This window comes from Cygnus olor, chromosome 3 (genome assembly GCF_009769625.2).
Source record: "Cygnus olor isolate bCygOlo1 chromosome 3, bCygOlo1.pri.v2, whole genome shotgun sequence".
NCBI lineage: Eukaryota > Metazoa > Chordata > Aves > Anseriformes > Anatidae > Cygnus > Cygnus olor.
In genome coordinates, this window is record NC_049171.1 from 119,813,678 (window position 1) to 119,829,568 (window position 15,891).

The window sequence follows — 15,891 nt, forward strand, 5'->3', positions numbered from 1 at the left end:
AAGTGGACCCCAAACAGGTGCACCAGGTGCTTCAAAATTCCCTCTTGCAGACCACAGGTTTTGTTTTGTCCCTGGTGCATCCCTGTGGGGCCAGTGGCAGGCTGCAGGGGTGGCCCTGCCACCTGTGCCAGCCACCGAGCATCCTGCCCCTCTGAGCACTGAGAAAACCATCACTCCTCCATGAGGACGGGGAGATGAGAGGCTGTAATGTGGAGGCCCAGGAGGGATGGAGTGGCCCTGCGATGCCCTCCTCTGTTTGGGGGGGGATTTCTTCTCTTCCCATAGCATGGGCTCATTTAAAGCACCCTGCTGCAGGGAGGGGAGACCCCCCCCACAAAAAAAATCTGCCCCAGGAGCCTCCTCAGCCCTTCCCTGAGCCTCATGAGCCTTCCAGCCCCAGCTCTCATTTCTGTGCCGTGCCCAGCAGATGGTGCAGGGACCCCACACAGTGCAGCATTTATTGAATACTGTTGTGAGTGGTGGTGTGCCGGGCTGGGGCGGGGGACACGGGCTTGGGGAAGGGGCTGCAGCGTGGGGCTGGTGGGTGAGGGGCTGCACAGTGCTCGCTTGCCCCAGCAGCTACAGGAACGGCCTTTCTGCAAAAAAAAAAGGGGTGTTGCAGAAGAGGATCGCGCCAGGTGGATCTGGCCACAAACATTTGCTTTGCACGGGGATACGTCGGGCTGACAACATGGGCTTCGCCAAAGATTGGGCACGGCAACGGAGGTTTGTCCAAGTCAAGGCAGCCAGCACGATAAGGTGACAGCAAAGTGGAATGGCTGATGGTGGCAGCAAGTGTGACTAACCACAGACAGCCCCCCCTTAAAAAGCAGGCCTGGGGCTGCTGGGGGGTGTCCTGCAGGCAGAAGGGGGGCACTCAGCCAGCTCCCCCAGGCAGCATTTGGGGTGACCGTGGCAGGAGCTGGGGCTCAGGGAGCGCCTGGCATCCGCCTGTGCCGCTCGCCAGGGCTCGGCTTCCCCGGCCGCGGTGCGCGGGGCCGGCGTGGGAGGGATAACTCATCCCAGCCAGGAGGCAGAGGTGCCGGGCGGAGGGAGCTTGCAGCCTTTCCTCGCCGCCGAAAGCCCTGCTCGAGCCGCGGGACCATGACTTGGGGGCTTCGCCGCAGCCTCCTGCTGCTGCTGCTGCTGCTGCTGCTGTGCCTGGCGGCACGGCCGGCGGTGCGGGCGTCCCAGGTGAGCGGTGCTGGGCGTGGGTGCTCATCCTCGCGTGGGGCTAGGGGTGTCCGCACGCATCTCCCTGTGTGGCTTCATCCTTCTGCCTCCCATGGGACAGGAGTGCCACAGGGTCCTTGGAATGCCTCCTGGTGGTGTGGGGGGTCTCTTTCCTCTTTTTCCTCTTGCCAAAGCAGGAAGCTTAAAGTGTGCAAATGCATTGTGTGTTCCCTGCTCTTAAAAGCCTCCTTCCCAGCTTCAGGCAATTTGTGAACACCTCGCTCCGGCTCCCGGAGCCGGCAGGTGAGTGATCGGGGAGCGCGTCCCAGTGCTGCTCTGCTCCCCTTGCCTGGAGCCTGGCGGGAGGAGAGGTTTGCCTGCACCCGCAGCTGTGGGAGGGAGGTGTGAGCAAGGAGGCTGTCAGTGTATGGCAAGGCTTAAACAGGGCTTGTATATTTTTTTTTTAAATAATTTTATTTTATTTTCACCACACCTGAAATCACGACCAAGTACACCGGGAGCAAAAAATACGACCATTTTGCAGGGCAAATGGGGGTTTGTTATGGTTCAATGTCCCGCAGGGAGCTCTGCTGGCTCTTGAAGCTAACTAAAACCAGCCCTAACAAAGAGCTGTTTATTAAAGTGAGCTGAATGCCAGGCATCTATTTGCTTTTTCCTCTCTCCTCCTGTGCGGTGCACCCCAGAGCTGCAGGCAGGACCCAGCTCATCCCCCACGACCCCGAGAGGCACTGAGCACGGGCAGGGGATGGTTGTGGAGTAGTCCGAGCATGCTGGCTTCTCTTTTTCCTCTGCACCCCCTTGGTCGCTGTTTGCAGAGGTGGATAACTCCCTGCCATGCGTTGTGGCTGGGGAGCCACAAATCCCCCCCCTCATCCCCCCCCCCACCCGCCAGCTCTGCTTGCCCCCGGCCTCAGGCTGCACAGACCCTGGCCCTTTCCCCATCAGCAAAAAAGGGGCTGCGGGCTCCCCAGGGAGTGTTTGTCCCCCGCCCTGCGTGCTCTGCAAATCTCTGAGCTCCAAAACTGACTTTGCTTTGCCCAGCTCTTGCTCTTTTTCTTCGGTTTGCAGTCAATTCCACAGGAAACCTATAATAATGATGCCCGTCGCCTGCATGAGTCAGTCTCTCGGTAACCATTAGCTTGCAGGCAGAAGTCCCACAAGTGTTTCTGGCCCCAGAAGAACTCGCAAGACATCTGTTTTCCTATTATTTTGTAATATGGAAGTGGGACATGGTTCTCGCTCCAGCAGGACTAAACATGAATTACGGCATCTCTCCCAAGGCTAACGAAATGATTACAGCCTGGCTGGGAGCGCTGTGTTGCCCTCTTAGATGTAGGACACCATGCCCAAGCTAGGGATTTCCTACACCGCGTTCAAAACTCCCCTGTGCAGTCACAAAATGGGACCAGGGAGGAGCCATACGGGTGGCAGGGCTGGGGCTGGGGCCATGGAGTGCCGTATGCCCCACTGAGCAGCCGCTGCGCCCGCAGAGCTGCCTGGGCAGGCAGCAGCTCCTGGCCGCCGTGCGGCAGATGCAGCAGCTGCTGAAGGGGCAGGAGACGCGCTTCGCCGAGGGCCTGCGCCTGATGAGGAGCCGGCTGAGCGCCCTGCACGCCGCCCTGAGCAAGGCTGCCCTGGAGCCGCCAGCTGGTGAGTCCCGCGGTGGGCAGGGGCCTCGGAGGGCTCCACTCCAAGCCTCCACTCGGGATGCCGAGGGCCGAAGCATGGGTGGTGGTTTGGGCATCTCTACGGATAGAGCTACAAGGCACGGGTGGGCTGGGAAAGCATGAGAAACCTGCAGCTGCAGGGGGAGCCACTTGTGGCCCCCTCTTGCCTGATCCCTTCCCTGCAGCTCCGGCAGTGTCCTGCCCTGCCCTGCAAGCCCCAGCCAGCGGACGCAAGTTTGGCACGAAGTACCTGGTGGAGCACGAGGTGCACTTCGCCTGCAACCCCGGCTTCGAGCTGCTGGGCTCCAGCACGCGGACGTGCCAGGCCAACGGCAGCTGGAGCGGGCAGGAGCCGCGCTGCACAGGTACTGCTGCGGTGCCCTCGCCAGGGGCTGGATGGGGTCACCGCCACTGGAAGCGTTTCCTGGGGTAAAATTGGCACCAGGCAGGCTGCCTGGTGAGGCTGGGGTGGTGTGGAAAAGTGTGGTTTGGTCTTGCTTAAGGGTTCTCCAAACTGACAAGGCAGAGTGAAGCTGCATCACCACCTACAGGCCTTCTTGTTGCCCCTCATGTATTTGAGTGCTCCAGGTCCTGATCCCAGCTCCATATGGCTGTGGGAAGAGCCTCTGGTCCCAGGCTTGCCAAGGGGATGGGAAGGGGTGGCAAAGCCTCCCAAATGGGGTTTCTGGTCGTGGCATCCTTCACTGCAAGCAGCAACAAGACATTTTGTTTGCAGGTTCTGTTCCCTGAGCAGGCCTATGGGGCAGCAGCCCATGCTTGTGGGGCTGCTTTGTGTCCATCTGCTTGGGCTTGCTGGGTCCAGCTGCAAGAGCGGGGACAATCCTCGCTTCCTGAAACAAGAGGGACTATTGGGGTCCACCAAAGGGGAGGTATCGCAGCTGTCCCCGGTCACTGCAGCCTGCATGGCGGTGGTTTGGCTCTTCTCATTGAGAAAAGCAGCTAGAGCCAAACAAGGAGCCCAGCAGCAGAGATGGGGGGCAAAAAGGGCATCTGAAGGCTCCCTCCACTGCAGCAAAGCCATCGCACTGGGGCAGCATCACCGTGTTGCAAACAGTTGGCGTCTGGGCTCGGTGAATGTGCCATTGGGTGGCTAAATGCACCTAAAAAGAAAAAAAGAAAAAGAAAAAGAAAAAGAAAAAGAAAAGAAAAGAAAAGAAAAGAAAAGAAAAGAAAAGAAAAGAAGTGTTTTTTTTGCATGGCAGAGATCAGCGCATGCTCCAGCAGCCCCTGCCAGAACGGCGGGACGTGTGTGGAGGAGCCGAGCCAGCAGCGGTGCCTCTGCCCGCCGGCATGGAGCGGAGCCGCCTGCCAGCACCGCACGCAGACGGGTGGGTGGCTCTGAGATTCGGGGCTGGCACCCTGGGCTAGCACATGGGGCATCGGGTGGCACAAATGGCCTTGGGGATGGGAGCTGAGCAGGGATGCTCTGCGCTCACCATTGCCCCGCGGTGCCCCTCAGCGCCCCCGCCCTTGAGCGTCACGGCCGACCCTGCCTTCAGCCGCAAGCCGCGCTGCGCCCAGGTTGAGCGGACCCAGCAGTGCCGCTGCGAGCCCGGTTTCCACATGAGCGGCACGGCCACCGCCAGCCTCTGCCAGGGTAAGCAGTGGTGGGTCCGCCAGCGGGGCCGCTGCCACCCACGAGGGCTGCGGCTGAGCAGGGTTGCCTTGTTTTCCCGCAGACGTCGATGAGTGCGAGGTGTACCAGGCGGAGGGGGCTCCGCGGCTCTGTGCCCACGCCTGCATCAACCTCCCCGGCTCCTACCGCTGCGCCTGCCCCGGCGGGTACAGCCTCCTGGCTGACGGCAAGAGCTGTGAAGGTGAGGCCAACCACTTTTCCACGTGGAAAATGCCATCTTTACTTCCTTTTCCAACTCTTTTCTTTTCCCCTGCCCTGCTTGCAAGCATCTTGGCTCGCAAAAATCTCCATGGGTTTGTATGGAGAGGTGGTTTCCCTGCTGGGCACGGAAGGGAGGGGAGCGGAGGGGAGGGGAGGGAAGGGGAGGGCAGGGAGGCAGCTGCAGCACATGCAAGTGGTGCACAATGCTCTGGGGCTGTGCCTCGCTGGCAGAGAGCAGGGAGAGCATCGCCGAGTCACAGAGCTGCCCCATGTGAATGGGGTGGTCCCCAAGAGGAGATCCAAACTAAAAACAAGACCGTAAGTGGTGATGCCTGATCCGTTTCGAATTGCTCACCTGTTTTCTGCCAAAATGAGCCTTGCGAAGAGGATGTTTAGGTCCCCTCGGAGGGTGACCTGCTGTCCCACCCCGTTTTGCAGACATCGATGAGTGCGCCCTGTCACAGGACAACTGCACGCAGGGGACGATGTGCATCAACACAGGAGGGAGCTTCCAGTGCGTCCGCCCTGAGTGTCCCCAGCCCGGCGGCAACATCACCTATGTGAAAACATCACCCTTGTAAGTATGGAAGGGGCCCTGTCCCCTAAATATGTCTGTAGCCACCAAGCTGGTCCAACGCCACCTCCCTCCTTGCGCAGGGAGGGGGACATGGACCTCCACGTCCACCTGGGCTCCCTCAAAGCCTCCTTCTCCATCGCCTCCACAGCCAGTGCGAGCGCAACCCCTGCCCGATGGACAGCAGGTCATGCCACCAGGCGCCCAAGACCATCTCCTTCCACTACCTGCCCCTGCCCTCCAACCTGCTGACCCCCACACCGCTCTTCCGCATGGCCACGGCGGCGGCGCCTGGCCGGCCGGGGCCCGACAGCCTCCGCTTCGGCATCGTGGGTGGCAACAACCGGGGCCACTTCGTGATGCAGCGCTCAGACCGGCAGACCGGGGAGCTCATCCTCGTGCAGAGCCTGAAGGGCCCCCAGACCATCCAGGTGGATGTGGACATGTCCGAGTACCTGGACCGCACCTTCCAGGCCAAGCACCTCTCCAAAATCACTGTCTTCGTCTCTGCCTACGAGTTTTAGGGGGGGCTGGGGGGCAGCTGCAGGGTTTGGGTGGTCTCACATGCATGTGGCCAGACCCACGGTGATGGTCCCTCCTCGGCATCCCCCACCTGGAGCGCTGCAGGTGGTGGCATGTGCTGAAGCCCCACAGCCAGCTGTCCTCCCCTCTGCATCACAAGCCTCCAGGTGGCTTTTACACTTTCCTATGTGGAAAAAACAGCAAATGAGGTGCAACAGAAACTGGGTGCACGGGCTATCTGCTTGCTGGGCTGCGAGAGCTGAGCATCGTCTTCACCCGAGGCTCCAGCAGGACGGCCCAGAGCCTCTACACATATGTGGTGCAAGGCAGTGGACAGAAACCAAGCTCCTTACTTCCTCTTTAATTCCTTTTTGTAGGAAAGAAGCTAAGCTGGTGCTGTCAGCCCTCGTCTGTGCTGGCCTGGGCTTGCTCACGTGAATGCTCCCCGCTGATGCTGAGACCCCCAGTCTGCAGGGCAGGTGCCACTCCCAGCGTTTCGGTGTTTCGGTGCTGGGCTTTCCCCAGCCGCAGCTGGGAAAATCCCAGTCAGAGCTCGCAGGGCAGAGCTCGAGCACTTGGTGCTGCTCAGGGCAGCAGAGGCTGTGCCCAGCGAGCCCTAGGGCAGCGTAGAAATCTCGTGTGGTGTAATGCATGTCGCTGCTTGTAGCTCTCGGCATGTGTTGAGAAGCCACAAGTTCTTCCCAGCCTCTGCTCACAGCCTGTTTCCGAGGCAGCGAGTTTGAGACTGTCTAAAACTGAAGCCACTGCGTGGGTGCCTGCATCATGTCCCACAGCTTAAGGGAAGAGGCGCTGCCCTACAGCCGGTGGAGCAGATCCTGCTCCCTGCCTCCTGCAACCCCTGGCACCAGCTGGGGTCAGTTACCCTCAGGTCACCAGAGATGCACGGGGAGGACCTCACCTGGTGCTTTTTTGAAGTAGTTGTGGGGAAGTTGCAAATGCTTCTTGCCACCTCCCCTGTGCCATGCTGGCCCATCAGCACGCCATCCCTGCAGCACCATCTCCTCTGCCACCTCCCGGATGGCTCTCGTCCGCATGAGGGACATCGCCAGCGGGCAGAGGATGAGTCCCAGAGGGATGAGTGAGCCCTCAGCATCATATTGTGCGAGGAGCAGAGGGGAGGGATGGGTGGAAGGACCTAAGGGCTGTCCCATGCTTCAGCTGAAGGGCAGCAGCTCCTTAAACCCCTGGCACATGTGCTCACGCACCTGCATCCGTCTGCGACCATGTGGAAGCCCTGGGTAAGCCAGCATGAATGTGACACAGGGACAGTGACCGATTCAGCTGCATGTGGTGCTCATGTTGCAGGAGCTCGAGGTGTGAATATTTCATTGTTTAACACCCCCCTGCCTCCACTGTCAATGCAGCTGCAGGAATATCTCGGGTGCGGTGGCAGCTCCTGTCCTGACACAGCTGTAAAAGCCGTGGGGAGGCACCACTGCGGTCTCCCACCTCGCCCCGTTCCTCAGTGCAGCGCTTGTGCATGTAAACCACACCAACATTATGCATGTTTCTTCATTATTCTGGTTTTAATACAATTAAAGGATGATATAGCCTCTGAGCAGGTGCAGAGCGGAATGAAGTACCCGATGCGCGTGTGGCCAGCATGCCTGGGGGGATGCTCACCCCAAGCCATCTGGGAATGGGTTCTGGGTTTATGTGGCAATAACCTGCCCTGGTTATTTTTTTTTCTGCTTTATGCTGCTTGGGAGGGCAGGCAGAAGGTGCTGGGATGTACCAGCATGGGGCTCAGGGCTGGGCACGGGCAGCTGGTGACAAAGGCAGCCCCCAAAGTGGCTGGGGACAGCAGGAACTGCCTGGCCAAAGCACCCCAAGCAGGGCCATGCGGAAGAAGGGTTTGTTCCAGCAGGACAAAAACACCTTCCTAAAGGAAAGCTGAGTGCAGCAGGGCTCTGCGATGACACCTGGTAGTCCTTCAAAAAGCAGCTTTCTCGTTTCCCTTGAACTCAGCCCAGATTTGAAAAAATCCTGCTCCTGGGAGAAAGGGGATGTCCACCTGGTAAGGGGAAAGAGGCCGAGCAGCATGGCTGTTAGGCAAATAAACCACTTTGAGGCACCCTTTGATCCTTGGGCTTTACAAGGATCTTTCTCTGTGTAGGGAGCTGGCCTCTTTCCTTCCCCTCTCTCATGTCCCAGCACAAGGCACCTGCACTGCTCCATGCCCTGGGTGAACCAGGGGAAATGTCCCTTGAAAAGGGATTGCAGGATTGAGAGGACTTGAGAAGAGTGAAAACTCTTTGCAAAACCCCAAATCCTGCCCATTGCAAGAAAAAGCTACCAGTTTCTTACCAGCTCAGAGAAGAAACTTTGGGGTTCCAGCAAAGGAGCTTGGCTGAGATGAGAGGGGGCTTTTCATTTTTTATATTTTTGGAAAAGCTGAAGGTGGGCAGCTTTGGGGAAAGAAAACACAGTTATGAACAAGAAGATGATGGATGGGGCAGCTCAGAGCCTGTGGTTTGCTGGAGCGGTGTCTGCCCTGCCACAGCTGCACAGCCTGCTTTGGGATGCTTCTGCAGCACGCCATCGCGGTGTTTAGGGACGGTGCCGAAATCCCTGTGCCTGGGGATGCGCTTCCTACAGCGCCTGGGCCTGGCTGGGCTTGGGGCTGCCAGGAGGAGCTGTATGTGTTTGGCTTTTCTTCTTTTATGCAGGGCTTTTCCCTGCATGGCAGAGCCCGAATCCTGCCCGCAGCCGGGTGGGACGGATGAAACGCACTGCTGCAAAAGTGTGCTTGCTGCCTGAGAAGCAGGAGAGGATGACTTTCTGAATAGTTTCCATCTGATGCTTTAGCTGGCTCATGGGGCTGGAGATGGGTGTTTGGACCTTCAGGCTGGCTTTCCTTGCAGTGTAATCCTTAACTGACAGCATTTTCCCAGTTCCCAAGGCCAGGGTGAACTGGTTTCCCCTCTCCAAGATGGGATGGGACGCTGAGGACTGGCACGGAGACGTGGAGGGGCATCTCTGCCACCAGGGCTTGCGAAGCAGTGCCCATCCTTCCAGGTGCTCCTGACCTGCCCTGAGGGCCAGGATCAGAGCTGGGAAGCTCAGATGTCTCTCAGCCTTAGCTGGCTGCACATCTCTCATTCAGCCCCAGAAATGTTTAAGATTGGCTCTGGAGTGCCTGGACTGAGCTGGAAGCCTCTGGCCAGCATTTGAGCTGACTGCAGGAGATTTTTCCCCTTCCCAGAGAAGTGACTGCAGCATCTTGCAGCCTGGAATGTGCAGTGAGAAGCTCTTCTGGTCCCAGTAAATACAACTTCTCGTTGGGATAATAACATTCCAGAGCCCAAGAAATAGCTAGGTTTGCCTCTGCTCCCCTTACAGGCACTGAAAGCAAGCACTCCCCATGCAGCTGGCTCCAGATGTGCTCTGCATGCCCTGGGAGAGCCCCAGAGCCACCAAGGAGGGTGGCTGGGGACACAGTAGCGATGTGGAGTGTCTGGTGGTGGGGTGAACCTCCGTCACCCTCCAGTACAGGGTTCCCAAGCCGGTGCCGCAGAGAAGCAGGACGAGGTGGCTCCATCATCGGTGTGGTGGTGTTGAAAGGGGACATCCCAGCACAGTCACTGTGCCTGATGTCTAGCAGCCCAAACCCACATCTGCTGGGGACCACAGACCACCTGCATCCCAATCATCGCAGGTCAAAATCCCCGCCCTGCAAATGCTCTGGCCACGGGGGAGCCTGCAAGCAGAGCAGAGTGCTGGCAGAGGCCCAGCAGCAGCAAGGAAAGGAAGGCATGAGGTGACTCAGGAGCGAGTCACGGGCTCTACCAGACACAGTGATTCCTCTTGGGGCTCGCGGGCATGAGCCAAGCCCAGGACAAACCCTGGATGCCCCCTTAGGTGTGGAGCAGCTGAAGACCTTGCATGGAGGTGGACGTGGGATGCATGGAGCCATGCAGGGCCATGTGGTGTGCACCTGACAGGGTGAGAAGCAGCAAAGAAATCAGGGAAGAAGTGTAGGTGTAACTAATAGAGGGTGAAGAGCCCTTGTGTGTGGCAGACATACTTGAATGCTCTTGGCAAGTGGGGCTGAGAAACAGCTTAGATAGTTGAAGTCCAGCACTAAGTCCCCAGCATTGCTTGGAAGGCAATAATCCCCAAATCTAAATACATAGAGAGATGCATGGAATGTCTACGAGGCCCAAAAAGCACATAAAAGGAGAGGGGAACCAAAATGAGAAATTGCTCCAAAAGAAGTCATTAAGACTTAACCTTGGCCATGGCCCTGGACCTCCTGAATGTTCTACCAAGTGACCCGCACCGATCTGGTCCCACTCCGGGAGGGAATGGTAGCTGTGACAAACAGGGGCGTCCTTAGGCAGCGCTGTCTCAGAGAGGACGGGGCATGGCACGTGCCTGAGCCCACTCCAGGTCCCCTCACGAAGCTTAATGGAGTTACTCTGTCATCTCCCAGCCTCCCAGGCCAGGTGGGAAGGAGAACCTCAAGAAGTGCAGAATGACTGTGCATGCCCCGCTCCTCCACCTCCTGCACTGGCAGCAGGGCTGGGATTTCGCCTGCCCATGCTGAGGGCTCTCTCTGGAGTCACCTTGCTGTGGTCTGTGCCTGCTCGTAGGGCCTGAAGAGAGGACCAGATGCTCCTGACCACCTGTCCTGTTCAGCGACTCTTCTAACCAGCCCAGAGCAAAGCCAAAGGAACAAAGCGGAGCCGGCGCTGCCTGCCCGAGCACATCCCAGCCCATCCCAAAGGGCTGTGATGGAGGAGGAAACAACACCTTATTTCAACTGTTTCCCACTTGGCAGCCAATGAAAATGCAGAGCACATGGGGCATGCGCTCAGCTAAGGACCATCCAGACTTTCCAACAGCTAAAGTAGGCATGGTTGGCATATCCCACTGGGGAAGGACTGGGGGTATTTCTTTCCTTGAGGCGCATGAGAATGGGGTGCTGGAGCCACTGCAGGCATCCCTCCTACTCACCCGCGAGCCTACATGGTCACACAGGACATCCCAATGTCGGAGAGCCCAGGAATGGGGTCTTGAAGCTTTCTGCACAACTCTGGGCAACCCAGTGAATTGGCCAAACTTTGTAGGTACCGCAGGTACCATCACTCACCCACCAAACAGACCCTCAGCTGAATGAGACAGATCCCCACAAGCACAAGTGACAATTCTCTTGCTAAACACAGAAGAGAACACCAGCAAAGCTATTTTTAAGATCTGAATTTTATTGCAGCAGTGCCAGGCCAGCAGCTCCAAGAAGGCCATGCTGGCGCACAGCACATACATTAGCGCTGTGCCATCTCCTCCCACCCCACAGATTTATATCACGGTTTGAATCCTCGCTAAAGTGAAAGCACGAGCACGCATTCCACACCACTTATTAATCCTGTTACAGGCCTTAATGAGGAGCTGAACCATGACATTTTTATTTGTTATGGTTGCTAGGTATGTTGCTAAGCCCTACACACCATACCCCAAATCCCAGTATATCTGTGATATCTGAGAGAGCGTACTGGGGAATTCGTTTAGCTGATATTGCCAAATTTAGTTATACTTTGAAAAGGCTGAAAAAAAGAGCCATTCACGAACTTCTCACAGGCATACCTTTTTCCTTGACAACGCAAACACACGTAAGGATATTTAAATAAACAGTTTTACCCTGCTTGTGCTGACACATTTTTCTGCCCGTTTAAAATTAATTTTGTGGGTATGCCTGAGGAGCACACACAGCTCTTGTGCCAACCCACAAGGTGAAAGAGGAGTTGTCCACCTGAGCAGGGAGCAGACCCAGTGCTACAGTCCCAAAGGGGTCCGGACACCAATAGGTGCCAGGGTCCCCCCAGGGCTGCATGGAGAGGGCTCCACATGCCCCACGCTGGAGAAGACCTGTGTGTGCTGCAAGAAAAGTGGGACCCAGACAATTATTTTAAATCTGAAGTTCTCTTCTTTCTCTATTGCCTGGGGAGATGGTGCTGACAAACAGCACATGGGGATGCTCACATACCAAGGGCACTAATTTGTCTTAATGGCCCTGACCAGCCCCACCTGGAGCCACCACCCATGCCCCTGCCCATGCTTCCTGGAGCCCCATTTCAGTCCCCGCCTGAGTTGTACTGTGGCAGCATTGGTCTCCAGCTCAGATTGCTTTGCTGGTTTGACCTAGGACTTGCCTCCTCTCCATGAACGTGCGTGTTGGCCTGGACACTTGGTTGAACCTGGCCATGATCTGCCCTGCTCACCTAGCCAGGAACTAGCCTGGCATGCAGCACCGCAGCAGCAGGGATCCTAAGGTCCTGGTGCCTGGCCGCTGTGGCATGGAGGTGCGGCCGTGGGGAGATGGCTCCTCCATAGCCTGGCGTACAGCCAGGCTGCCTGACAGTATGCGAACCAGAGATGGGAAATGGGGAACTGCAGGGACAGGAACTGTCCCAGCTGCAATATCTGAGGGATCAAAAGGAGCTGGCTTCCCCGGGCCTTTCTGCTCTCCAGAGGTGACTTGGTGGGGAACAGCATCGCCTGTAGCCACCCGCAGCAGAGCCCTTCTGGAGGGCAGGGGCAGGAGGATGCCCTGGAGGTAAGGAGCCACCTCAGGCTGCTGGAATCAAAATAGGCAGGGAGAGGAATTCTCTGCAGTGCCAAGCGGAAAGCTGCAGCATGAGTCAAGCCATTGCACAAGTGAAACTCTAATGGGATAATGGGAATGCTTCTGCTATGGGAAGCGCTTTGTTTGCAGAATGCACTTCAGCAAGCTTGGCCAGCAGTGCAGAAGGCAGGCTTCATTAGCTTTGCTGTGCACTCAGCTATTTTTCTGTCGGACTTTGTAACAAGCCTCGGTGGTAAGGCACTGTAGGTGATCAGGCATAGGAAATGGGAAAAGACACTTTTTTGTTTGTAAGGGGAAAAATGTTCTATGTCAGAGCAGAGCAACTGGAGGATCACCCCTCCCAAATGTGGACCAACGTGGGTGTTCTCATCTTTTATTTTTGTGTTAGGGTTGCTGGCACTGGAAAAAGAGAGTCATATGTCCTGAAAAGCCCTGTAAGCCAAGGAGACTAGCCTGTAAAGGAAAATAAGTTGATGTAATTTACTTGGTTTTATTCCAAAACGTTTTGACAAAGTCCCTCAAAAGACAATCTTAAAAGAAATAACGTTAAAATTGTTAGAGAACAACAAACAAGGCTCTCCCGGGGACTATGAACTGCTGAGAGTCAGCAGAGCCAGGGCAGGAATGAACGGCCAGCTCTCAGCATGCAGTGGTCTGGCAGGTGGGATGTCTCCGTGTTGGTGCCAGTGTTGTTGTAAATAGATATGTAGGAATAAGTTTATGGAAGAAACGATGAGCAGTGAAGTGACAACACTTGCAGCTGATGCTATTTATTCGAGTTGGGCAAGACTACCCTAAGGTTAAGGTACGTAACTTAGAGACACAGTACTGCAAAAGAGGATGAAATTTATTGAAAATGCAAAGCAACATGCACAGAAGGAGATGCTGAGGAGAGCTACCGTCCATGTTGATAAACTACAGAGTAATAAGAGCATGGGGAACATTGGACCGTGGCCGGCTGAGCTGCGTGAGCCAGCAAGTGCTGCTGAAGAGAGGTGGGACCTGCCCCAACCATTGTGTGAGATAAAGCACAAGGCTTTCATTTGCTTTTGTTGCATTATTGGTTTCAATGTAGCTCTTCAGTGTCCTGCTCCATGGCTTTGTTATGGATTTCTGAATGAGTGTTGAATGTCCTCCCTTTTAACCCACCCACACACACAAAATCACTGAAGTGATGATAACAAAAGCATCTGGATTGCCTTGTCAGCACAGATTTTAATCCTGTGCTGGCCAATAATTTCTTTTCTAAGTAACAATTTTATTACCAGTCTGAATTAACATGCAAATTTCTATAGGCCCCGGTCTTGCTGATTTTAAATGCTCTTATTTTGAGGAGAAGTGTAGTGGGAGGCTAGGAGGATGTTGGCTCCAGTTGGAGGCCGGTCACTAGTGCAGTCCCCCAGGGCTCAGTACTGGTGCCAGTCCTCTTTAATATCTTTATCGATGATCTAGATGAGGGGATCGAGTGCACCCTCAGTAAGTTTGCAGACGACACCAAGTTAGGTGCATGTGTTGATCTGCTCGAGGGTAGGAAGGCTCTGCAGGAGGATCTGGATAGGCTGGACCGATGGGCTGAGGCCAACTGTATGAAGTTCAACAAGGCCAAGTGCTGGGTCCTGCACCTGGGGCACAACAACCCCAAGCAGAGCTACAGGCTGGGAGATGAGTGGTTGGAAAGCTGCCTGGCAGAGAAGGACCTGGGAGTACTGGTTGGTAGTCGGCTGAATATGAGCCAGCAGTGTGCTCAGGTGGCCAAGAAGACCAACAGCATCCTGGCTTATATCAGAAACAGTGTGGCCAGCAGGTCTAGGGAAGTCCCCCTGTACTCGGCTCTGGTGAGGCTGCACCTCGAGTACTGTGTTCAGTTTTGGGCCCCTCGCTACAAGAAGGACATGGAGGTGCTTGGGAGAGTCCAGAGAAGGGCAACGAAGCTGGTGAGGGGTCTGGAGAACAAGTCTTACGAGGAGCGGCTGAGGGAGCTGGGATTGTTCAGCCTGGAGAAGAGGCGGCTTGGGGCGACCTTATTGCACTCTTACAGGTACCTTAAAGGAGGCTTTAGCGAGGTGCGGGTTGGTCTATTCTCCCACGTGCCCGGTGAGAGGACGAGGGGGAATGGGCTAAAGTTGTGCCAGGGGAGGTTTAGGTTGGATATTAGGCAGAACTTCTTTACTGAAAGGGTTGTTAGGCATTGGAATGGGCTGCCCAGGGAAGTGGTTGAGTCACCATCCCTGGAGGTCTTTAAAAGACGTTTAGATGTTGAGCTTAGTGATATGGTTTAGTGGAGGACTTGTTAGTGTTAAGTCAGAGGTTGGACTTGGTGATCTTGGAGGTCTCTTCCAACCTAGACGATTCTGTGATGATATAGGGTTTTCTTTTCTCCTTCTCCTTTTTCTATTGTATCAGAGAATAAGGCTGTTTCTGAATCTGTTGGTCATCATGGTTGGGGCTCTCATTTTTGCGATCTGGTGCGGCTCAGCTGTGGATGGCAGTCTCCACAGTTTTGTTAGAGAGGAACTGCCAACATGGTCACCAAAAGACCTGAATTTCCCATGTAGCCTGAAAATTAGAGCTATTGCCTATGTCATGTCTAGATATTAATGCGTATGATGGCTTGAAGGTGTTCTCCAGTAAGTATATCCTTGAGCTAATAAGATACATTGGTCATCTGTGGTTTCACTGAGTGGAAAGGCCTCCCCCCCCCCCCCCCCCCCCCCCCCCCCCCAGTTTGGTTGCCCTAGGGATTTGGGACTAAACAACTCCGAAGTGCCTTGGTCTGGCTGAAAAGAGTCAAACTTGAACCAGACTGGGGCGGGAGGCAATTGATTTTTTTTGAAGCGGAAAACTCTGAAATACTGGACCCGGTGAAGTTGGTTGCCTGGAGGCTCAGCTCGGTACGTAGGCTGAGAAGATTAATAGCTCTTTCAAATAATGATCCTTTAATTCTGGTACAGGAGCTGGCTGCAACCTCTGTGCGCAGGCTGTTCGGATGAGATGAACGCATGGGCTATTTTAACAGCGTAATGCAGTTTATTGAAACATACAGCCATGCTGTCTAAAGAATAAGGGTGGAAATGAAGGCTAAACGAGGTGCTGTTTGGCAATACTGTTTTACAGTAAGTGTCCGAGCGGCCGTGATGCTGTGAGGAAACCTCAGACCTGCTGAGGGTGAGCAGCAGGCCTGTGCCCTGGGGAGGATTTCTCTGGGGAAACCCAACGTCCCTTAGAGGTGCTGAGGCCAGTTACCCCGTAATTACGCGTGCTTCACCCGCGGGGTTTGTTAAGGTGGTGGCTGGGCTGCTTTTGGTAGTCACAAGTCATCGCTAAGATAGCTGAGGGAAAGGAAGGTGTGTTTTTATTATTTGATTCTGTTGGGATGTATTGGTAGGTGCTGAGTACCCAGAGTTGTTTTTTTTTTTTTTTTTTTTTTAAAAAAAACATAAGTTTTAACTTTTAGAAGCGTTTTTCTCTC

At 55.4% G+C, this 15,891-nt stretch overlaps 2 protein-coding genes across 3 annotated transcripts in view; both read left to right on the forward strand.

Moving 5' to 3' along the window:
* The first annotated feature begins 622 nt into the window (after positions 1-622).
* Positions 623-7,394, forward strand: FBLN7 (fibulin 7). Of its 2 annotated transcripts, XM_040554123.1 has the most exons (8): positions 625-1,194; positions 2,685-2,844; positions 3,047-3,226; positions 4,085-4,210; positions 4,342-4,479; positions 4,562-4,699; positions 5,158-5,296; positions 5,445-7,394. In XM_040554123.1, the coding sequence occupies exons 1-8, from the start codon at positions 1,105-1,107 to the stop codon at positions 5,815-5,817; spliced, it is 1,344 nt and encodes a 447-aa protein (XP_040410057.1). In that variant the 5' UTR covers positions 625-1,104; the 3' UTR covers positions 5,818-7,394. The 2 variants fall into 2 exon arrangements, with proteins under 2 accessions (XP_040410058.1, XP_040410057.1); XM_040554124.1 differs by lacking the exon at positions 3,047-3,226 and having other exon boundaries at positions 623-1,194.
* Positions 7,395-11,951: 4,557 nt separating this feature from the next.
* Positions 11,952-15,891, forward strand: part of ZC3H6 (zinc finger CCCH-type containing 6) — a 36,126-nt gene continuing 32,186 nt past the window's right edge. Inside the window, exon 1 of the mRNA XM_040554125.1 lies at positions 11,952-12,392. Coding sequence (XP_040410059.1) covers positions 12,079-12,392 — 314 coding nt within the window. The 5' untranslated portion in view covers positions 11,952-12,078. The remainder of the gene's footprint in view (positions 12,393-15,891) is intronic.

Bases quoted from the DNA above. Each gene is read 5' to 3' on its own strand.
- FBLN7 (XM_040554123.1), top strand. From the start codon at position 1,105: ATGACTTGGGGGCTTCGCCGCAGCCTCCTGCTGCTGCTGCTGCTGCTG. The intron at 1,195-2,684 runs GTGAGCGGTGCT...CTGCGCCCGCAG, and splicing joins CGGCGGTGCGGGCGTCCCAG to AGCTGCCTGGGCAGGCAGCA. The intron at 3,227-4,084 runs GTACTGCTGCGG...TTTGCATGGCAG, and splicing joins GCAGGAGCCGCGCTGCACAG to AGATCAGCGCATGCTCCAGC.